We start from the raw sequence: 18,884 nt of genomic DNA, 5'->3' as shown, positions 1-18,884 counted from the left end.
GAGTAGCCCAAGAGTTGGCGGTGGGTGGTAATGACTAACTGCCTTCCCTTTAGTCTTACACTTCTAAATTTGGAACGGCAAGTGCAGATATCTCTTGAGTAGCTCTGCGCGAAATTCAAAACAAACAATCTAGTAACTCAATTATGCTAGGATTATAAACCTTGTAATTCATTAAACACACGTCTTTCTAGTAACTCAACTATGTCAGAATTATAAGCCTTTCAATTCATTAAACACCCCCTTCTAGTACAGAGGTAAGTCTACAGATTTACAACGTTAAAATAAGAGGTTCAATTTTCTCGGTGGGTTCAGTAGATATCCCTATGTGGTTTTGTTCAAAAAGAAAAACACATATTAAACACACCTGCTCCTAGTAATTCAACTATGCTAGAAAGAATTGAATTTTTGAAAATAACAAGCGTGAACTAGGGTATAACAGTGTTCAGAGCGAAATAACGTTTTAGCACATACGAAAAATATTTGTATTTACCTGTTCTTGGCGCCAGCAGCGCGGTCCCTCTGTCGACGATTCTTGAACCAATTTCCCACTTGTGTCGGAGTGAGACCAGTTGTATGCGCTAACTCGCGTTTCTGTGTGAGGTTAAGGTAAGGATGCTGTCTGTACCATTCTTGAAGGAGGCTTCTCGTATGTTGCTTGAAACAATGAGTTTTTGTTCTCCGTCCCTGATGGTCAATTATTGTTCAACAGTGATCAATGTAGGCCATAGCAGTGAGTTCTCTTTGTGAAACTAAACTTTAGCTGAATCTATGTCATTAAGTCAAAGAGAAACTTTAGTTTCGGAAGAAACTCCATTGAAGCTTTCGTTATTTTCTTTAAGTCGATTTTTTGGTAATAAATATTTCTGCACCAAACCAACTCAGACTTCAGAACTGAGTGGCTTGGAAATAATGAATCAGATGTACAAGAAGGTAAAAAGCTAAATGCAAGAATACTTATCGTTTGTTTAGGGTTCAAAATATTTACATTTCTTGTCACGGCGACTTCATGTAATTATAATGATGTTTCTAGATTTACCTACTTTGTTTAAAAGTAGTTTTTTGGAAGATAATTTCTTCTATTTTGTAGGTAGAAATATTATTTTTAATTACCCCTGGCACCAGTGTATTAGATCCGCGTGTGACGTATTCATTACGTCATACCTGTACCCTGAGAATGGAGAAAAATAAAGTTATTCTTTCCAGGAAACGGAGATTAAACGGTAAGATCGTGACCCCTATGGCAAATCTACATGCATATAGGATTTTTGTGAAGTTGGGAGGTTGCTCATCTCGTAATAAAAAAGTTTTTCCAGTATCATATAAGCAAGAATTCCATTATGAAGGTTTCTTTTCAATCATGAATATAGAGGAAAAATATCGTCAAGTGCTGGCGAAAGTACATTTTAATCCCTTAATTTATTATATAATAGCTTTGTATTCGAAGAGATTTGTTAGCCTTCTACCACAGTTAATTCTACATTAACTTTCAATTGCTGGAATTAAATTATTTCAGTTTCTTCTTGTGTCATCTGTTCATCTAAGCCATTCTCCTCTGAATTTGGCTTCTAAGTTTGACTTTACCATTTGTCTCAGATTTTGACATTACATTCTGACAAATCTGACACAGTTTTATTCTTTTTCTGCTCCTGTGAGCGATGTTGACCTGTTTCAAATGATGCACGTTACAGTATAAGTTAAATATAACCAATTATTTGCACTATCTTGTAGATTTAGAAAAACAAAAAACCCAACTAGTTATGCACATCTTATTGCAATTATAAAATACACACACACGCACACTAAAATTGTAGATTTTTTGGGGTAAGGATCAAGAATATATGTTTTATGAAAGAACTAGCGTATTTTCAGTATTGTTGGACCAACTGAAATTTGTAGAACCTCGCCTAGATATTTCTAAACGGACACGTCGAGAGTCAGCATATATTATTGGTTTTCCACAGTTGGTTTACTATAAACCTAGAAAGTTTTAGCTGTGATTAATGCTTATTAATTGGGACTATACGTATTTGACTAGGAACGTTTATAGATTCCGAACATTACAAACTCTTAAATTTGGTGAATTAGCATTGGACATTAGAAACTTAACGAAGACATTATATAACTTCAATGGTAAAAAACTCATGTGCGATAAGTGAAAGATAGCTTGCTCCCCATTAAGTGAATTTCACCTCTATCAATTCAGAATTACTTCGCTCGTAGTTGAACCGTCGATAAAATATTCAGTTACAGACCAGATAAAAAAACTCAATGTTGTTTGTAAGTTTGCAAAACATTTGTATATAAATCTCTGTTTGTAATAACTGTTATTATAAATTGTACTATTGTTTTATATTAAAATATATTTGTATCAAGAAAGAAAACTGTGTATCGATCTTGGTGGCAAATATCATACATCTCAACATTTAATTCATTTCTAAATTTAAATTACAATTTAACTCAGTTTCAGGCTACTCGAAATCGTAATATGTAACATAATAAACTGAAGACTCGTCCGAGATAAATTGTACTACGTTACAATGTTTACTTTATTCACAATGTTCTAAAATTGACCAAGAAACAGTTCGTCTGTTGGACACCATTTTATTACTTATACGTTTCAGATACATTAAATATGCTATTAAAAGATACAAAACGCTGACATATTTTAAGATAGTGTGATTATATAGATTTTTCTTTTTATGTATATTGTATAATGCTTATGTTTTTTATATTTTGGATCAGAGATAAAGCGCATGATGTGTGCCTAATTATAAGTATATATTTCTACATAATAATAGTATAGAAATATGATACATTTTTTTTAAATGAACTATGAAAGAATAACTTTTGCTACAACAATTAGATAATTGCTTTTTATTCTGCATCATGCCTAGATGGTTAGGGAGGTCGAATCACGTATTATGCATAAATGCTAAAATATTGGCGATTCTTTCATAGAATATGTCTGTAGATATATTTTTGCTGGATTTCTTTCTATTAACATCAATAGATGGGACTTTCTTATTGTTTATTGTGCATTTTACGGAGTTGTGTAGACTGTAAATAATGTAATACATTTTAAAAGCAATTACTCCCTAATATGAAAACAAATTATCTACATATTTCGTAATTTAATTTTCGAAGTAACTATTTATGATTTTGTACAATTTTATTTCCAAATAATCCACCACCATGTGGCATAAAAAAGCGTAGGATATCAGGGTTATTTACATTATTTGACGGTAAGTTGTGTCATAGAAACATATTGTAGTCTTAACTTTTTATATTCAATAAATCATATGTTTAATATATTTTTAATTCTATCATATGTTTAATAGGCATCGGTGATTCTTAAACAAGAAGAGTGAGTTATTAAACTAAATTCACTGTATGCATTGGTGAAAAAAACCTGCATGTCAGAGACGTTTCTTCACTTCGCTTGGAATGTTGTTAAGAAAACCAAGGTTATTGCTTATATAACAAGGCTGTTGTTGTGTTTTGGGAGGTATAGGTTGATTTGGCATGGTTTGATTATAGCTTTAGAATAAATAATCTTTGTTTTTATTTTAAGAGTTTAAAATCTGTACGTTATAACAGGTTGTAGATATTTCGCACCATTTCCACTTATTTATTTTATTTTTCTTTCATACAAAATTAACCTTAATTATAGCACTACCCAAAATTGTTACGACAAAGTTAAAAGTTAAATTTTAGGCTACTGTTGAGGTACACTGAAAGGTAAATCACATGTGAAACATCAACAATTTGTCAATCTTCATATTTAGTACAACAAAAACTCAGTGAAGGTGCTAGAGTTCAGCAAACAGTTAATATTTTGTGTGTCCCCATTTTGCTTTAATAACTACAGACAGTCTTTCAGACGTTGTAATATAGTTAATCAAAGTATCTATTGGAACTCCGAATGTCTCTTATATAGTCCCATACATTTTATTTGAAAGTAATTTTTGATTTGGCAAGTTTATGATCTATCAAATTCCAGATCTGCTCAACTTGGGGCCGCTGTATCATTTGAATTATTGCAGTAGCTTATTAATTAACTAAGTAGTTTCTGCATTATCTTCTTAGTAGCGCATCCCTTTACAAGTAATACGTAAACCACTTGATATACCATGACAGATCAGCATCTAATGGTGCTTGCACTGGCCCATTAGTTCACATATTTTACAATTTTCCTTATCGCCTCAGTAGAAAAATACCTCCAAAGATCATGTTGCCTCTCCCATGCTTTACGAAAGGAGCGAAGCATTCATGTAAGTATATTCCATCTTTCTTCCGCCGAATGTGCAATGCACGCTTTGATCCACATATTTTAAATTTGGATTCATGTACTTAGAACGCCCTTTTCCAAACATAAATAGTCCAGTTTTTGTACGGCTTAGCAAAGGTTAGTCTCTTAACAATATTTGGAGATCGAAGTAAATATTTTTTAACTGATACTTCACTAAATATTTCATTCTATTTGAGTTTTCTTGACATATACATCTGAACGCTTTTCTGTCATTTAATACGTGATCGTTTATCACATGCTCGAGATCAGCAGCAGTCTTCCTTCTGTCCCGAAGATTGTGTAAGTAAAGATACTTAACAACAGTATCATGTACTGCAGGTATTCTCATTTTATTTTCAAATTTGTCTGTCTCTGTCTCTTGACTTAAGTTGTAACTGACAGTGTTTGGGGAGCATTTCAAGTGTGAAGAGTCCAACCAGCATCAGTTACAGATCAGTTAAAGCTTCTGTGCGAAATCTCTGCTCTACTGACAATTTTATACGTTTTTTTTTTTTTTGGCCATGGCATGACAACAGAACTTGATATATAACTTTAAACATTGTTTTTATCAAAGTTTGTTTATGGAATCTATTAAATTGACTTCTTCTAGCATATACCCGCACCACGACAGTTTTTTTCAAACCCTACGTTTGATCAGTATCTTCATTTAAGCAGAACCCTTATGACATACCTTTGTTATAAGTATATAGTAATTCTAAAGAATGATAAGTATTCTCATCCTGGCTCATTCACTTGCCAACAGGGATCATTGAAACATTGCAATAGTGTTAAAAATGTATATTCTTTAGTGGCAGGGAAGAATTAGACCCATAAATTGGAAACAAAATGACAAAATATTCTTTTATCCTAACGTTTTTGCACAGTACTATAGAAGTATACCCTAAACAATATATTACTGGGTTGTATTTTAATTAGACTCTTGTTATAACAAACATATTTAAAGAGAACTCGGTCAAAATACTCTTTCATCGTTCATATTTCTAGTACCTATTGATCTGTGCATAAATGGTCCAGTAGCTGAAATATATTTTAAAACTAAGTTGTTATGTAAAATATTTTCTAGAATTAAGATTTGTTTGAATTTAAATACAAAGCTACAAAGTGGGCTATTGGTGTTCTGCCCACCATAGGTATCCAAATCAGTTTTTAACATTCTAAGTCAGCAGACGTATTCCCTGTACCACAGGGAAGCTAGAATTAAGAACCGTGTTCAAACTTTAATGTAATCTAAATATAGTTTATAAATTTATGTGTTCCTGCTGTCAGCAAAGCAATTGGGCTTCGCTGGAAGAAAAGTGCCAATTAATATAAGAAATAATTGAAATTTTAAAATCACAGTTAAGTGGACCCATTTATGGTGAAAGTGACGTTGTTGTCCATTTACATTACTTGAACGTCTCAACTGGTGCTAATGAAAAACAGATCTTCTGTGTGAAAAAAGGTTGTTCGTTCCCAGACTGAGGTCACAAATCATTTAAGTAAAATAAGCAAGTAAGTCACTCTTAAGTTCATAAAATATTTTGTTCTTTCAAAATGCTATGTATATATACATGGATATTAATATTTTGCTACATCAGAAAGTTATGTAAAATGCAGTTAAAAGTAAGAACATCAAAGTAAGTTTATTCAATTACCAGTCATAGAAAACTCAAACTCAATAAATTAATGCAGTCACAAACCAAGACTTCTTTATCTCCGCGCATCCTCTTATAAAACGATAACTTATCCAAGTGAAGTCACAAAGTTTTCACATCTCCTTAAATAAATTATTCAATATCTTTTTACTCATTTCTGTGATTAATTTTTTATTATTGTTAAAACGATGACCAATATAAAATGCTATAAATATTTTGAAAATATGAATTGGTTCAAACATACTATTTCAGTAAACTTTAGTAAACACCTGTTGTAAAATATAAATATTAATTTACAGATATCCTTTGAACACAACAAGTTGAGTAATACTTAAATGTTATATGATAAAATTAATTTAATCATCTTTATGGAATAATATTTGAGCTAATAATATTATGTAAAGTGTAGAGATAATAATAAGAAAAAAATGTATTTTTTAAACTTCGAAAGTTTCGTATTTTACAACAAGTTAACAAACTTTACAACAAGAAAAATCTTGTAACATTTGTAACATACGAAAATCATTGGAACGTGTTTATCATACAATATACAGCATGTTAAAATATAAAATTATATTATTCACATTTCACAGCTCGAATACTTACAATGTACTCGCTACGTTCAGATGTTTGAAGGTTGATCTTTGTTCATGTATATTAATTTGGGAGTTACATTGAATACGATCTCTAGTCGCTTAGAGCATTAAAAAGCACTAGCAATATTTCAAGTGCTAAAACACTGCCTTCAAATTTATCAAAACTGTATTAATGTATAAGCATTTCAAAAAGTATTTATTCATTATACAAATACGTTAGAATATACACACATAACGTTTCAAGTATGTTGATCACCTTGAATTAAAAGTAATTATTGATTATCAACCTGTCCAAGCACATTTAAATTATTAAAATAATGAAATCAAAATCTGAGATGAAAAGGTATCATACTGAATATTTAAGGAAATTACATTGTTTGTCTCTAAACAAACAAGGAGTGTGTGAATACTTAAATAAAACCTTCATAAAAAATTCAGCTCTTTTAATTCTTCATACGAAGCCAAAATTAAACAATCAGCAAAGCGTTACTGGACTTGTAGTTAATGTAATTAGGGTAATATTTTTAGTCGTTTGAAAGTTAAAATTAAATGTTTTTTATTTGAAATCTCAAATACAAAACGCGCGCATATGTATTAGAAACAATCATATAATAACAATCATATAACTAAAGCTGTATTTTGAAGACTACATAAAAATTAGATCTGATTCAAATTGATCATAACATTAAACTCTATACGTTTTCATAAATAAATGGTGCGCATGTCTCAACAAGTGGGATCTCTTTCAAAAACCAAATTGATGGGTACTTTTATATGCTATCATAAAAATAAATTAAATCAGCAATAGATCCTTTCTCCCAAACCTTCCTATTCAATACTCTTGTAGAATTAAAATAGTAATGCTGAAAAAATAATAATTTTTTGATGAATATCGTAAAAATGTTAAAATTGGTAATTTGTTTTCTGATGTTTGGATAATACTGACTTATAAAAACTCAAAAGCATGTAAAAATAATTTCTAATGATAATACAACAAAATAAAATTCAATTACAATTGAAACATGTTACAAATATCCAAATATTTGAAAATAATTTGAAATTGTTTATTTTGAATGTGGTATTAAAAGAAAAACTGTGTACAAGTGATGTCAGATTGTAGTGAAATTTTGATGACATTGCATATTTATGACAGAGGTCGTTTTCACCAGGAAATATATACAAATAAAATAACAGAAGTAATATTAAGTACAGTAATAATACATTTTAATGACCCATTGGGATTTTAATCTTGTAAAGTCTTGTAAAGCTTAACTGAAAACATTTTGTAATTCTGAAATTATAAAACGAAGTTTGGAAATTTCCCATAATTATTGGAAGTACTTCCAAAAAATTTACTATTAACGAACGTTTACTGGATTTTACTTTTACATTAATCTCAATTTTCTTTTCCAAAAAATATTCCTTTTACATTAATAAATTTTTAATCGAGTATATTTCGATGCTTTAGGAATTAAGGTGAAAACATGTAAACAAATTGTATCACCAGGTGTATACTTAAGTTATGGTGCACGTAATCATACTGTAAAACATGTAAACAAATTGTATCACCAGGTGTATGCTTAAGTTATGGTGCACGTAATCATACTGTAAAACATGTAAACAAATTGTATCACCAGGTGTATGCTTAAGTTATGGTACACGTAATCATACTGTTTAAAGACATTTAAACACATCAAGTGACACAAATAACAAGTTGTTTCAAAAACTTCAATTAGAAAGATGGTAATTTTGTGTAACTTCACGTTTTTGTCTAACATACACGATAACCATGTTTCTATAACAACGCATTCTTAGCAGTTTTTACGAATAGCTTATTTTTAAAAGTAATAAAGGAAAGACATTGGTGTTTCATTTGTGTTTAGGACATGAATATTTCTTTGTAAAAATGAAATTTCTTCTAACATTAGAGAATGTACTTGAAAAATGTTCATCCAATCTATTTTTTCACGCCTATAATTCAATGTTTTCTTAAAACGCTCATTCTTTTTAAAATAACCTCTGTATTACAGTATTTACACGTCCAGGACTCTTAAGAAAAACGTATTAAACGAAACAACGTGAAAGCATTTTTAACAAAATAGCAAATTTTAACAGGTTTTTTAAAGATAAATTAGCTAGACAGCTGTGACAGCCTCGCTCTTATTTGGAGGGGTAATTTCAACGTTTGTAATTCCAGAAACTTCAACTCGTAGATTTCCATTATTCATCTGTTCCTCCGATGGAGTATTATTTTCAGTCGTATTAGCAGCTGACAGTGAAGGACTTGGCGATAACTCTTTGGTAGGAGTTCTGTCTTCGTGTAATCGACGGACACGCTTTGAGGGGGTTCTAACTCTCATTGATTCTCCATGGTTTATAAATAACCTTTTACTCAGTATCGGATTGGGCCGAATTACAAATCTAGAAAGAGTAAAGAAGTCTAAGTATGTATATATAATTTGTTATTTTAACTCAGTTAAAATAAATTATATAATTAGTCAGAGGTTTGTACTTGGTGTTTTTAACGCAGTCCTTCCTTATGACTATTTATTTAACTTCATTAAAATATAATTATTTTGACTAAAAGTATGTATATATATCTATATAAAATTTCAATTTTAAATTTTAATGTAATTTATATTTCCCGTTTTATACGCTATTTTTTGACATACCTAGCAACTATTACATACTAATTCTAAAACTGATTAAAAACCAAGACTTAGAGGCCCGGCATAGCACGGTGGTTAAGTCACTCCACTCGTAATCCGAGGGTCACGGGTTCGCATCCCCGTCGCGCCAAACATGCTCGCTCTTTCAGCCGTGGGGTTGTTATAACGTGACGGTAAATACCACTGTTCGTTGGTAAAAGAGTAGCCTAAGAGTTGTCAGTGGGTGGTGATGACTAGCTTCTTTTCCTCTAGTCTTACACAGCAAAATTAGGTACGGCTAGCGAAGATAGTCCTCGTGTAGCTTTACGCGAAATTCAAACCAAACCAAGAGTTAGAGTAACAGGGATAAGTATGTTGTTTCTTTGGGAAGAATATACATTTTTATATCGAAATTACTTCAAAGTCTGAAGGTATTTATCTATAATTTGTTACTATATAAACAAGCAATAAATAAAGTTGAAAGTCAGAACATTTGATACCTAGAAAGTCATTGATACATATCGAAACCAAAGTTGCGGAATACAAGAATACCTTATGTATCTGCTATAAAGAAATATTGTTTGTTTATTTGGTTTTGAAATTCTCACAAAGCTACACGAGGGCTATCTGCGCTAGCTGTCCCTAATTTAGCAGTGTAAGACTAGAGGAAAGACAGCTAGTCATCACCACCCATCGCCAACTCTTGGACTACTCTTGTACCAACGAATAGTTGGATTAATTGACCCATTATAACGCCCCCACGGCTGAAAGGTCGAGCATGTTTGGTGGGACGAGGATTGGAGCCGGGACCCTCAGATTACGAGTGGAGTGACTTAACCACCTGAACATGCCGGGCCTTCATGTATCGTAACACTAACGTTTCGGATGAGTTGAATTTATCCTTCGTTGCTAACCTTTTTATATGCTCTTTTTTTATTTAAGGCTCCAGTAGTTCAGCTATAAGCTTAAGGTCTTATAACGCTGAAGTCCAGGGCTCGATCTGGCAGTGGCCATAGCAAAGATAGCCTATTGTGAAGCTTTGTACTTATAAGCAACCCACTTTTCTTCTAGACTTTAAAATACATATGTAATCTTATAGATTTAAAATAAATATTGTTTTGTTTTCAATAAAGAAATATAAAGTTCGAACCTACATTAAACCAAATAATGTTAACAATACCTTATGAAAGGTATGTTAATGGTCTTGAACGCTTCCATAACTTTCTTTTTTTAACTGTTTATCGTTTCGAACTTCATGAAAATGAACTATCTCGGAGTGGTGAAATTCGATATGGCAATATATGTCCAAATTATTACAACTAAAAAGCTTTTCTGTCTCACTGTATTACAATAAGAGAAAGCTGTAAAACCAATACAGAAACCATTACTTATGAAAGTTTACTGTGTGTATTATAATGTATTTACCTTTAGATAATCTGAAGTAGATTTTTTAAAATTTAATTCCTGCTATCTGAACGTATTAATTCTATAATATAAAAAAGCGTATAAAATATCTAACAAAAAACGTTCCTTTGGCGGGTAAGGTGCAATATAAAAAAACAACAACACTCATTTCAAAGTTTCAGTAAATAACAATGTTAAACATTTGTAACAAAGGCAAACCATATCCAGAAAAACAGAGGACTTGAAAACAATATATGAACACTTGAAGACGAAAGGCAGAAGACTTTCGAAATGTCGTCCTCTACATTTGTGTCTCCACAACAGGCAGTTACCGTCCATTCTACAAAGTTTCATCGTGAATACTCTGCCTAAACAATCTATCAAATAATGTATGAACAATTATACAAATTAACCATTTTTTCCTCTTCTGGGAATTACATTGACAGTTTAATCAACCCTGCCACTCAACAAACTATTATTTGTTTTTATGACACACAAAACTCATGTTATAAACAATGTATTGTTACTTACATTGTGTCACCTTCTTCAAGTTTCTGATCGCAACTAGGGTTAATAATCACATAAGACAGACTGTTTCGTTTTTCTGACGCGTCATCTGTTAAAAATATATTATAAAAGTACATATTATTGAATGTTTAAAAATATTCAACAAATTATAATAAATGATTCCAGAGTCTTAAATACTTTTTCTTTCAAACAAAATCTTCAAAACTTGAAGCTGAGGTTCCTTGTTGTCACAAAAACGTATTTAGCAGATCATAGAATCAAGTAAGGATACATTATTCAAAATGTTTGGATTTGGCCTTAGATTTTATGAACCATTGCGATGTTGGAAACTATGTCGTTTATTGTGATTGTGCAAGAGCTGAAACCACATTTTATCATGTACTTATATACTTATATATGTATCAACAACACCAGTACAGCATCTTTTCAGGTGAAATAAAACTTTTTACGACAATTGTTTTTATTCTATTACATTTCTTATTGCAGTCCAAGAAGGTATTGCTTTGACTTTTGATTTCATGTCTTGTGTAATATACAAAGGAGCAAAAGCATGGTTGGTTTTCAGTGCTCAATGAATATATCTTTTTAAATTATTTAGCAAATGTTTACAAAATATTAACTTAAATAATTTACTTTTTAGACTAAAATAAAGGCAGCTAGCCATCACTACCCACCGCCAACTTTCGGGCTACTCTTTTACCAACGAATAGTGGAATTGACCGTAACATTATAACGCCCTCACGGCTGAAAGGACCAGCATATTTGGTGCGACGGTGATTCGAACCCACGACTTTCAAATTATGAGTCGAATGCCCAAACCCCCTGGCCATGCGGGGTCTATCTGAAGTTTAGAAATACTGACAGTATGGAAGGCAGTTGGTCAGCAGTATCTGCAGCCTGCTTTGCAATTACTCTTCACAGATTAAGGGGCTTGGCTGTCGCATTTATAACGTTTTCATAACTGGTATATCGGGAATCGAACAAGAGATATAATTCATTGGATTTGATTATCCGTCAGTGAATAGTGGAGAAAAGTGATTCTAACTAAACGTATGTTTTGAGTCTTAATAAGTATAAGTGATCTGTTTTGTTGGGCCGAGGTATCTTTTCGGCATATTTGTTTTCTATCTAGATCTATGATTGATTCTTTTTTGAATTAGTATATGGGGTTTTGTGTATATGAGGTATAACAGATGTGTAAGGTAAAATTCGTCTTTTAGACTACTGTAAGGAGAACATTACCTCTTCCCCCACACCAGTGGCACAATGCTACATCCAGAAACCGAACTTCGATACCCGTGACAGGCAGGACACAGATAATTCTTTGTGTAGCTTTGTGCTTAACTTTAAGCAAACAAACAGTTAAAAACCAGAAAAAACAACAAGTGAAAAAAAATGTGATCACAAACCATCTCAAGTAAAAACCCATTACATAAATATATTGTTTTGTGGTAAGCAAGGTTATTCTTTTATTCAATATTCAACGTAACAAGTGAACGAATTGAGGTAAACTTCATTCTTTGCATTCACAGCAGTGGTAAAGGTATGGTTTATGTTCTTTTAACTTCTTATTCCATACATCCTGGTGCAGATAGCTTAGTCGATTTGCGCCTTAAAACACCAAACCAATCAAACAATCCACAAGTCTTATAACAAAAACAAAAACACGCCATTTATGACGTGGAAGCTCTAAAGAACTTTAACATCGTTATGTTTATAAAAGAAACACGAAATAATTTATTTCAAAATATTTTCTTTAACGTTATAATTCCTTTCTATTTTAATTGAAACTTGCTTCACTATTTTTTACTGTTTCTTCAACGTATTGTTTTCAAGTATTTCCTCTGAAACCACTCTAGATACAGAAATATGTTTATATCATTTTTGCAGAATGCCTTTTAGTTCCCAATCATACAACATCTGAACACAATATTTTTGTACTATGTTAATTGCACAAAAACACGACAAAATTAAAGATATTGTTTTAAATTGTAATTCATTAATTTTGTATCATTTCAAGCATCTATATCATTGTCCTTCATGGACAAATAAAATTTTAATCTGACTGACACCTGCTCAGAAAGGTGCCTACTAGCAGGAACTATTTCTTTAATGCCTGCTGTATTCGGTATTGCTAGAAGTGATCCATCACATTACTGGGTGTACACGTGGCGCTGAAAAGTGCTAGTTATGAATTTAAATTCGAGCATATATAAAAGCTGTGTTAGTTGATGTCCTCTGGTTGTAATGTAAACCGAGTTGAGTAATGGTTTGTGTAAAACATGCAAATCTTCGGTTTTTCAGTTAATATTTTACTTTTGTTTTTTACTGTCTTGGTAAGTTTTCGCTCAAACTCTCAGTCTCCACGTTCTCATGTTCTTCTACTCTAAATAAGATTTGTTACCTATTCTCGTTCAATGTCTGCGTCCTTGTTCACTGCACCGAACCTGATTTATAGACTAACACAGATCTGCTAATAGTCAATCATTGCGAATTGATCTTGGCTTTCTGTGAAAATATTCAAGCCTCAGGTTATCACACCTCAACATATTCTTACAACATGAGGTACCTCACGATATGGGCCCGGCATGACCAGGTGGGTTAAGGCGTTCGACTCGTAATCCGAGGGTCGTAGATTCGAATCCCTGTCACACCAAACATGCTCGCCCTTTCAGCCGTGGGGGCGTTACAATGTGAAGTCAATTCCACTATTCGTTGGTAAAAGTGTAGCCCAGAAGTTGGCGGTGAGTTGTTATGATTAGCTGTCTTCCCTCTAGTCTTACACTGCTAAATTAGGGACAGCTAGCGCAGATAGCCCTGGAGTAGATTTGCGCAAAATTAAAAAAACAAACAAACTTCATAATATTCAGTCTTCTGTATATTCTATAGGCAGCTAGAGGTTGTGGTTTTAAGTACGGTAAGTGTAACAACTTTAGTTTTAAGTACGGTAAGTGTAACAACTTTAGTTTTAAGTACGGTAAGTGTAACAACTTTAGTATTAAGTATGATAAGTGTAACAACTTTAGTATTAAGTATGATAAGTGTAACAACTTTAGTATTAAGTATGATAAGTGTAACAACTTTAGTATTAAGTATGATAAGTGTAACAACTTCAATTTTAAGTATGGTAAATGTAACAAGCAAATAATTTGAGATAATAGCTCGCTCGTCTATCACTAACTAAATATGAACATTAAGATTATTTATGAAATTGTTTGGTTGAGTTCCAAGTACTAATATAAGAGGATATTTGCTGTTGACCAGAATTTACGATGGATAAAACCACATCAGAATTCAGAATTCCTTGTGGTTGACAAGAATTTTAGTGATGAAGAAATTATCAAAGTTTGTTTACAGTAAGGCATAAAGGTTTATACTGTAACATAAAACCACAAAAGGTTTGTTGAAGTAATATCTTATTAGGGTTTTTGCATAATATCTTTAGATAGTATGGTTATGAATCACCATAAAGTCTTCGAGTTCTTGACTTGCCCCCCCTCTAATGGAATTGTATGAGGTGATTAATAATTATTTTAATTAATTTTAGGGTATTTTTTCAATATGTCATTGTTTCACTGTTACAAATCTACAGTTAATGGTGTTGTTTCCAATGAATATTATATATGTATGTGGGGTTTGCAATCTGAAAGCATTCAACTAAAACAAAGAACTAAAGAAGGTTAGAGTTCCACAGTATATACATATATATATATATATATATATATTCAGTAATTAATAATCTGTGTCAAGTGAATAAAACCATCTTTTTTGTTGCATTTTATATACAGGATTAGGTATAACAAATCTTCCAGTAAAGAATGAGTTTGGTTGATCTCCAAGTCAGTGGAACATGATTAGAAATGTTCAAAATGTTCTCCATTGTTTTATACAAACAGATGTATGAGTGTTGGTGAGATAATTTCAATATTAACGGCATTAACTGAACCAAATAACCTCATAGAAATCTATGAATTATTTAGTAGATATGATAATAACAATAGTAAAGTGTGAGTCATACCATAATCTTCTGTTGGAAGTCCTAAGTTCTGCATTCGGTTTCGAACCATATTACAAATCTCTTCACGTTGAAGGTCAATATTTCTAGCTCCTATATCTTTATCACCTGCCAACTCTAATGCCACCTAATTATTAAGAAACCAATGTTTTTATAAGGATAAAGAAAAAAAAAACTTATGAAGTTTTCGTACAGTGTCTTTCTTAGTAATATAACATGAGTTTCACAATTATGGATAGTTTGTAGTCATTTTGTATGAGTTACAGTTAAATATAAGTAGCATGAAAAATAAATAATCATAGAGTTTAAAACTGCTCATAGAAATACAATTAAATTCCAAGTGAAAGAACTAGCATCTTGAGTGATTTAGTTTGATGTTTGTACAAACCTTTCAAAAATTCATTCTACGTAAGTCATACTGCAATATATCTTAGTTGATTGTACAAGTATTTCATGAAGATCAAATAATGAACATTTAATTATTATTTTTAATTCTGAAATCCTTTATTAGAATCATTCATCTCTATTGGGCTGGTTTAGCTTTATCCTCAACTTTAGTCTGGAGCTAGAATAGTACAGATCCACAAGTTATTGTTTTGAGAAGAGATGCTACAATTAGCTCACAGATGTCAAATGATATTTACTGTGGAATGTGACACTAAACTTCATCATGAGCATGTTCAGTAGGGTTAAGATACGACAGTTGAATTGGTCAAGAAGGTAGATTAAAGTCACTGTTATGCTCTTTTCACCAACTTGGACATAGGAAAGTAAAACAGTTTTGCAATATTTTGTCTCAAAAACTTTTGTATCAGTCTAGAATTAAATAGTTTTGATTTGAACATGAATCAGAGTGAACCAAATATCCCAGTTTATCTAACGAATATGTCCCCCATACTGAAAGCCATTTCAATCATTTTGCATAGTGAGAACAGCAGAAATAGGATCAAGTGCCTCATTTTACTTTTTTATTGCACCTATTAAACAACTTTGTAAGCCAACAGTAAGTTCCAAAGGGGATATGCCCCCCTTTCGATAAACTCGGTTGACAGTTTTTAAAAACATGTTTTTAACAGCTGGTTTTGTTAATTTGCTTCTAATCACAATGCTTCTATTGGAAAGACATTCGATTCATTAACGATCTTGGTGCTTTTATCCGTTTTTTTTCACTCAAAGTATATTATGATTAATTCTCTGCGTTTATAAGGTTCAAGAAACAACCCTATAATCTTTCATATTATTGGATAAGACGACTGTTAATTAAATACGTGTTTTGAATTGCGTAAAGATCACAAAAACTGTAATAAAGCGTGTACAAGAGATTCCCACAGCAACAGTTCTAGACACGTACATTAGATACATCATTATTAAATGTGTCTCAACGAGTCTTTACAACTGCGCACACATCTTGCCATACTAGGAACTCTGCACAAATAACGCACTACAATAAGTTTGGAAGCTGCAGTTTTTTTATCAACCTTTAAACAGCATTTTGAAAATAATATAACTCTAAAAGAAGCTACACAGCTGACTATCTCCAGAAGCAAAACCACTTTACGGTCAACATAATTTGTTTCTAACATGAAAAAAATACAGTCATTAACAAAATGGTTTAAAATGGATTCAATTTTATCCACCACCATTTAGTAAACTGTTCATAGTTCATTACAAACATAGAGCCGTAAACACAAGGTCGATATATTACCCAGGATTTACATCATATATGTTGAAAATACATCCGTGATATGAAACACGAAAGCTATTCGAGAAGACAATGTCTAGCTAGATAATTCGTAAGAAACATAGAAAAAAACAACAAGATCTCGTCCTTTGCAAAATTGTCAGCAATACACATAAATCATATATCACAGGAAATATAAACCTTATAGATAAGAGTAAGTACCTCGATACACAGTTTAAAGACGGCTGCAGAGGCTGTCAATTTTTCATCTATCAAAAGACGTTAAGAAAATAGAAAAACACACTACTACGACCATCTTTCACGACGATAAAAAGCAGAATAACTGGGTAAAACACCACTAATACAACAGAAAGAAAGTATAAAAACATTCCTCCATCTCAAATATCTCACTGAAAACTGCCCAGGGAATATAAACTATACAAAACCAGAAGAGTCATTAAAAGCCACTGCATAATAAAGTCGCAGTTAGTGCAAACTAAATCAAATAAACGGACCTGAAAGAGGGAAAAGCACAATATTCTTTATAAGTGTGGAATTGAGAAGCAAGAAAAATCATAATTTAGTACACAATAGACACTGAGGTTCCGTTATACAAATCTATCTGCATTAGCACATGATATCAGTGTAGAGGCCCGACATGGCCAAGCATATTAAGGCGTGCGACTCGTAATCTTAGGGTCGCGGGTTCGCATCCCCGTCGCGCCAAACATGCTCGCCCTTTCAGCCGTGGGGGCGTTATAATGTAACGGTCAATCCCACTATTCGTTGGTAAAAGAATAGCCCAAGAGTTGGTTTTGGGTGGTGATGACTAGCTGCCTTCCCTCTAGTCTTACACTGCTAAATTAGGGACGGCTAGCACAGATAGCCCTCGAGCAGCTTTGTGCGAATTTCAAAAACAAACAAATCAGTGTAGAAGTTCATATAACAAATTGTCGTAACACTATAATAATTTGGTTTGAACTCTATACTATGAAAATAAAGATGAAAGAAGCGCTGTAATTATAAGTAAAAGATAATTTTTTTAGCTACCCTAATAAAGAATCTGTAAAACTTAGATAATACTTTCAGATCACTGAAATAGTTACTTGATTCAAGCCCCATTTGGGGGAAATGACGATTGCTCAGCACACCATAGTTTAACATAACGTTTTGGGACGACTTGGGACATGCTGGTCCAGCTCGGCTGTTTCACACTCTAAACTAGTTCAACTTAAAGAACAAAACGAACTTAATACCAGCCTCTATCATTTATATATCTATCAAGATCTTTCTTAAACTCATTTAAATTTATTGCCTCTACAACATATGAAGGGAACCCATTTCGCAGACCAATTATCCTGGAACTCACTTCAAAGACCAATTATCTTGGAACCCATTTCGAAGGGCAATTATCCTGTTAGAAAAATAAAATTGTTTTAACTGAAGATGGCTCCTACTATGCCAACATCTATACTTGTGTCCCTTAGTCCTACTCTTCTCACTATTAAATATGAAAACATTATGTACCAACACCATCACTTCTATTTACAATCTTAAACACCTCAATGACATCCCTCCTAACCCTTCTGTTTAAAGAGAAATCAATTTTAGAACAGGTTCCTAACATCATAACTTTATAAAATGCTCTTAAATAATATTCTAAATACATTAAAGTAAAATATGTGATTATAAGGGTCTTTCAAAAGACTTGAGAATTGGTTAAGGCAAACTTACAGAGCCACTGTCCGAGCTCACTGTACGGTAGATTCCAATAGGGATCTCACAAGATGTGGAGCATAGCTTCTGGTAAAGTCGTCCATAAGTTCGGATCCACAAATCTTCGTTTGTGATCCACACCTACATGTATTAATTAATATGGTATTATTATTATTTATTATGAAAAAATGGAAAATTCCAAAACCATATGAGAAAAAAAGACTTCAAACATAATTCTGCATTACAGACATCATTCGATATAAAAATATTGTTTCCGTACTACTAAGACTGTATACAAATATTCTGTTTGCGCTACTTTCTAAAATTGGCCTATTACTAATAAGCACGATAAA

General features: G+C 32.3%; 1 protein-coding gene across 11 annotated transcripts in view; it reads right to left on the bottom strand.

Moving 5' to 3' along the window:
• Nucleotides 1–5,811: 5,811 nt before the first annotated feature.
• The window catches only part of LOC143239501 (potassium channel subfamily T member 2-like), a 151,978-nt gene continuing 138,905 nt past the window's right edge, over nucleotides 5,812–18,884 (bottom strand). For all 11 annotated transcript variants that reach the window (XM_076480632.1, XM_076480631.1, XM_076480629.1 and 8 more), the window contains 4 exons: nucleotides 18,550–18,672; nucleotides 15,138–15,261; nucleotides 11,123–11,207; nucleotides 5,812–8,960 (listed from right to left, as the gene is read on the bottom strand). In XM_076480632.1, coding sequence (XP_076336747.1) covers nucleotides 8,675–8,960; nucleotides 11,123–11,207; nucleotides 15,138–15,261; nucleotides 18,550–18,672 — 618 coding nt within the window. In that variant the 3' untranslated portion in view covers nucleotides 5,812–8,674. The remainder of the gene's footprint in view (nucleotides 8,961–11,122; nucleotides 11,208–15,137; nucleotides 15,262–18,549; nucleotides 18,673–18,884) is intronic.

Source organism: Tachypleus tridentatus, chromosome 13 (assembly GCF_004210375.1).
Source record: "Tachypleus tridentatus isolate NWPU-2018 chromosome 13, ASM421037v1, whole genome shotgun sequence".
Lineage (NCBI taxonomy): Eukaryota > Metazoa > Arthropoda > Merostomata > Xiphosura > Limulidae > Tachypleus > Tachypleus tridentatus.
Note: the sequence above shows the minus strand (reverse complement) of the source record. Positions and strands in the feature narration are given on the sequence as shown.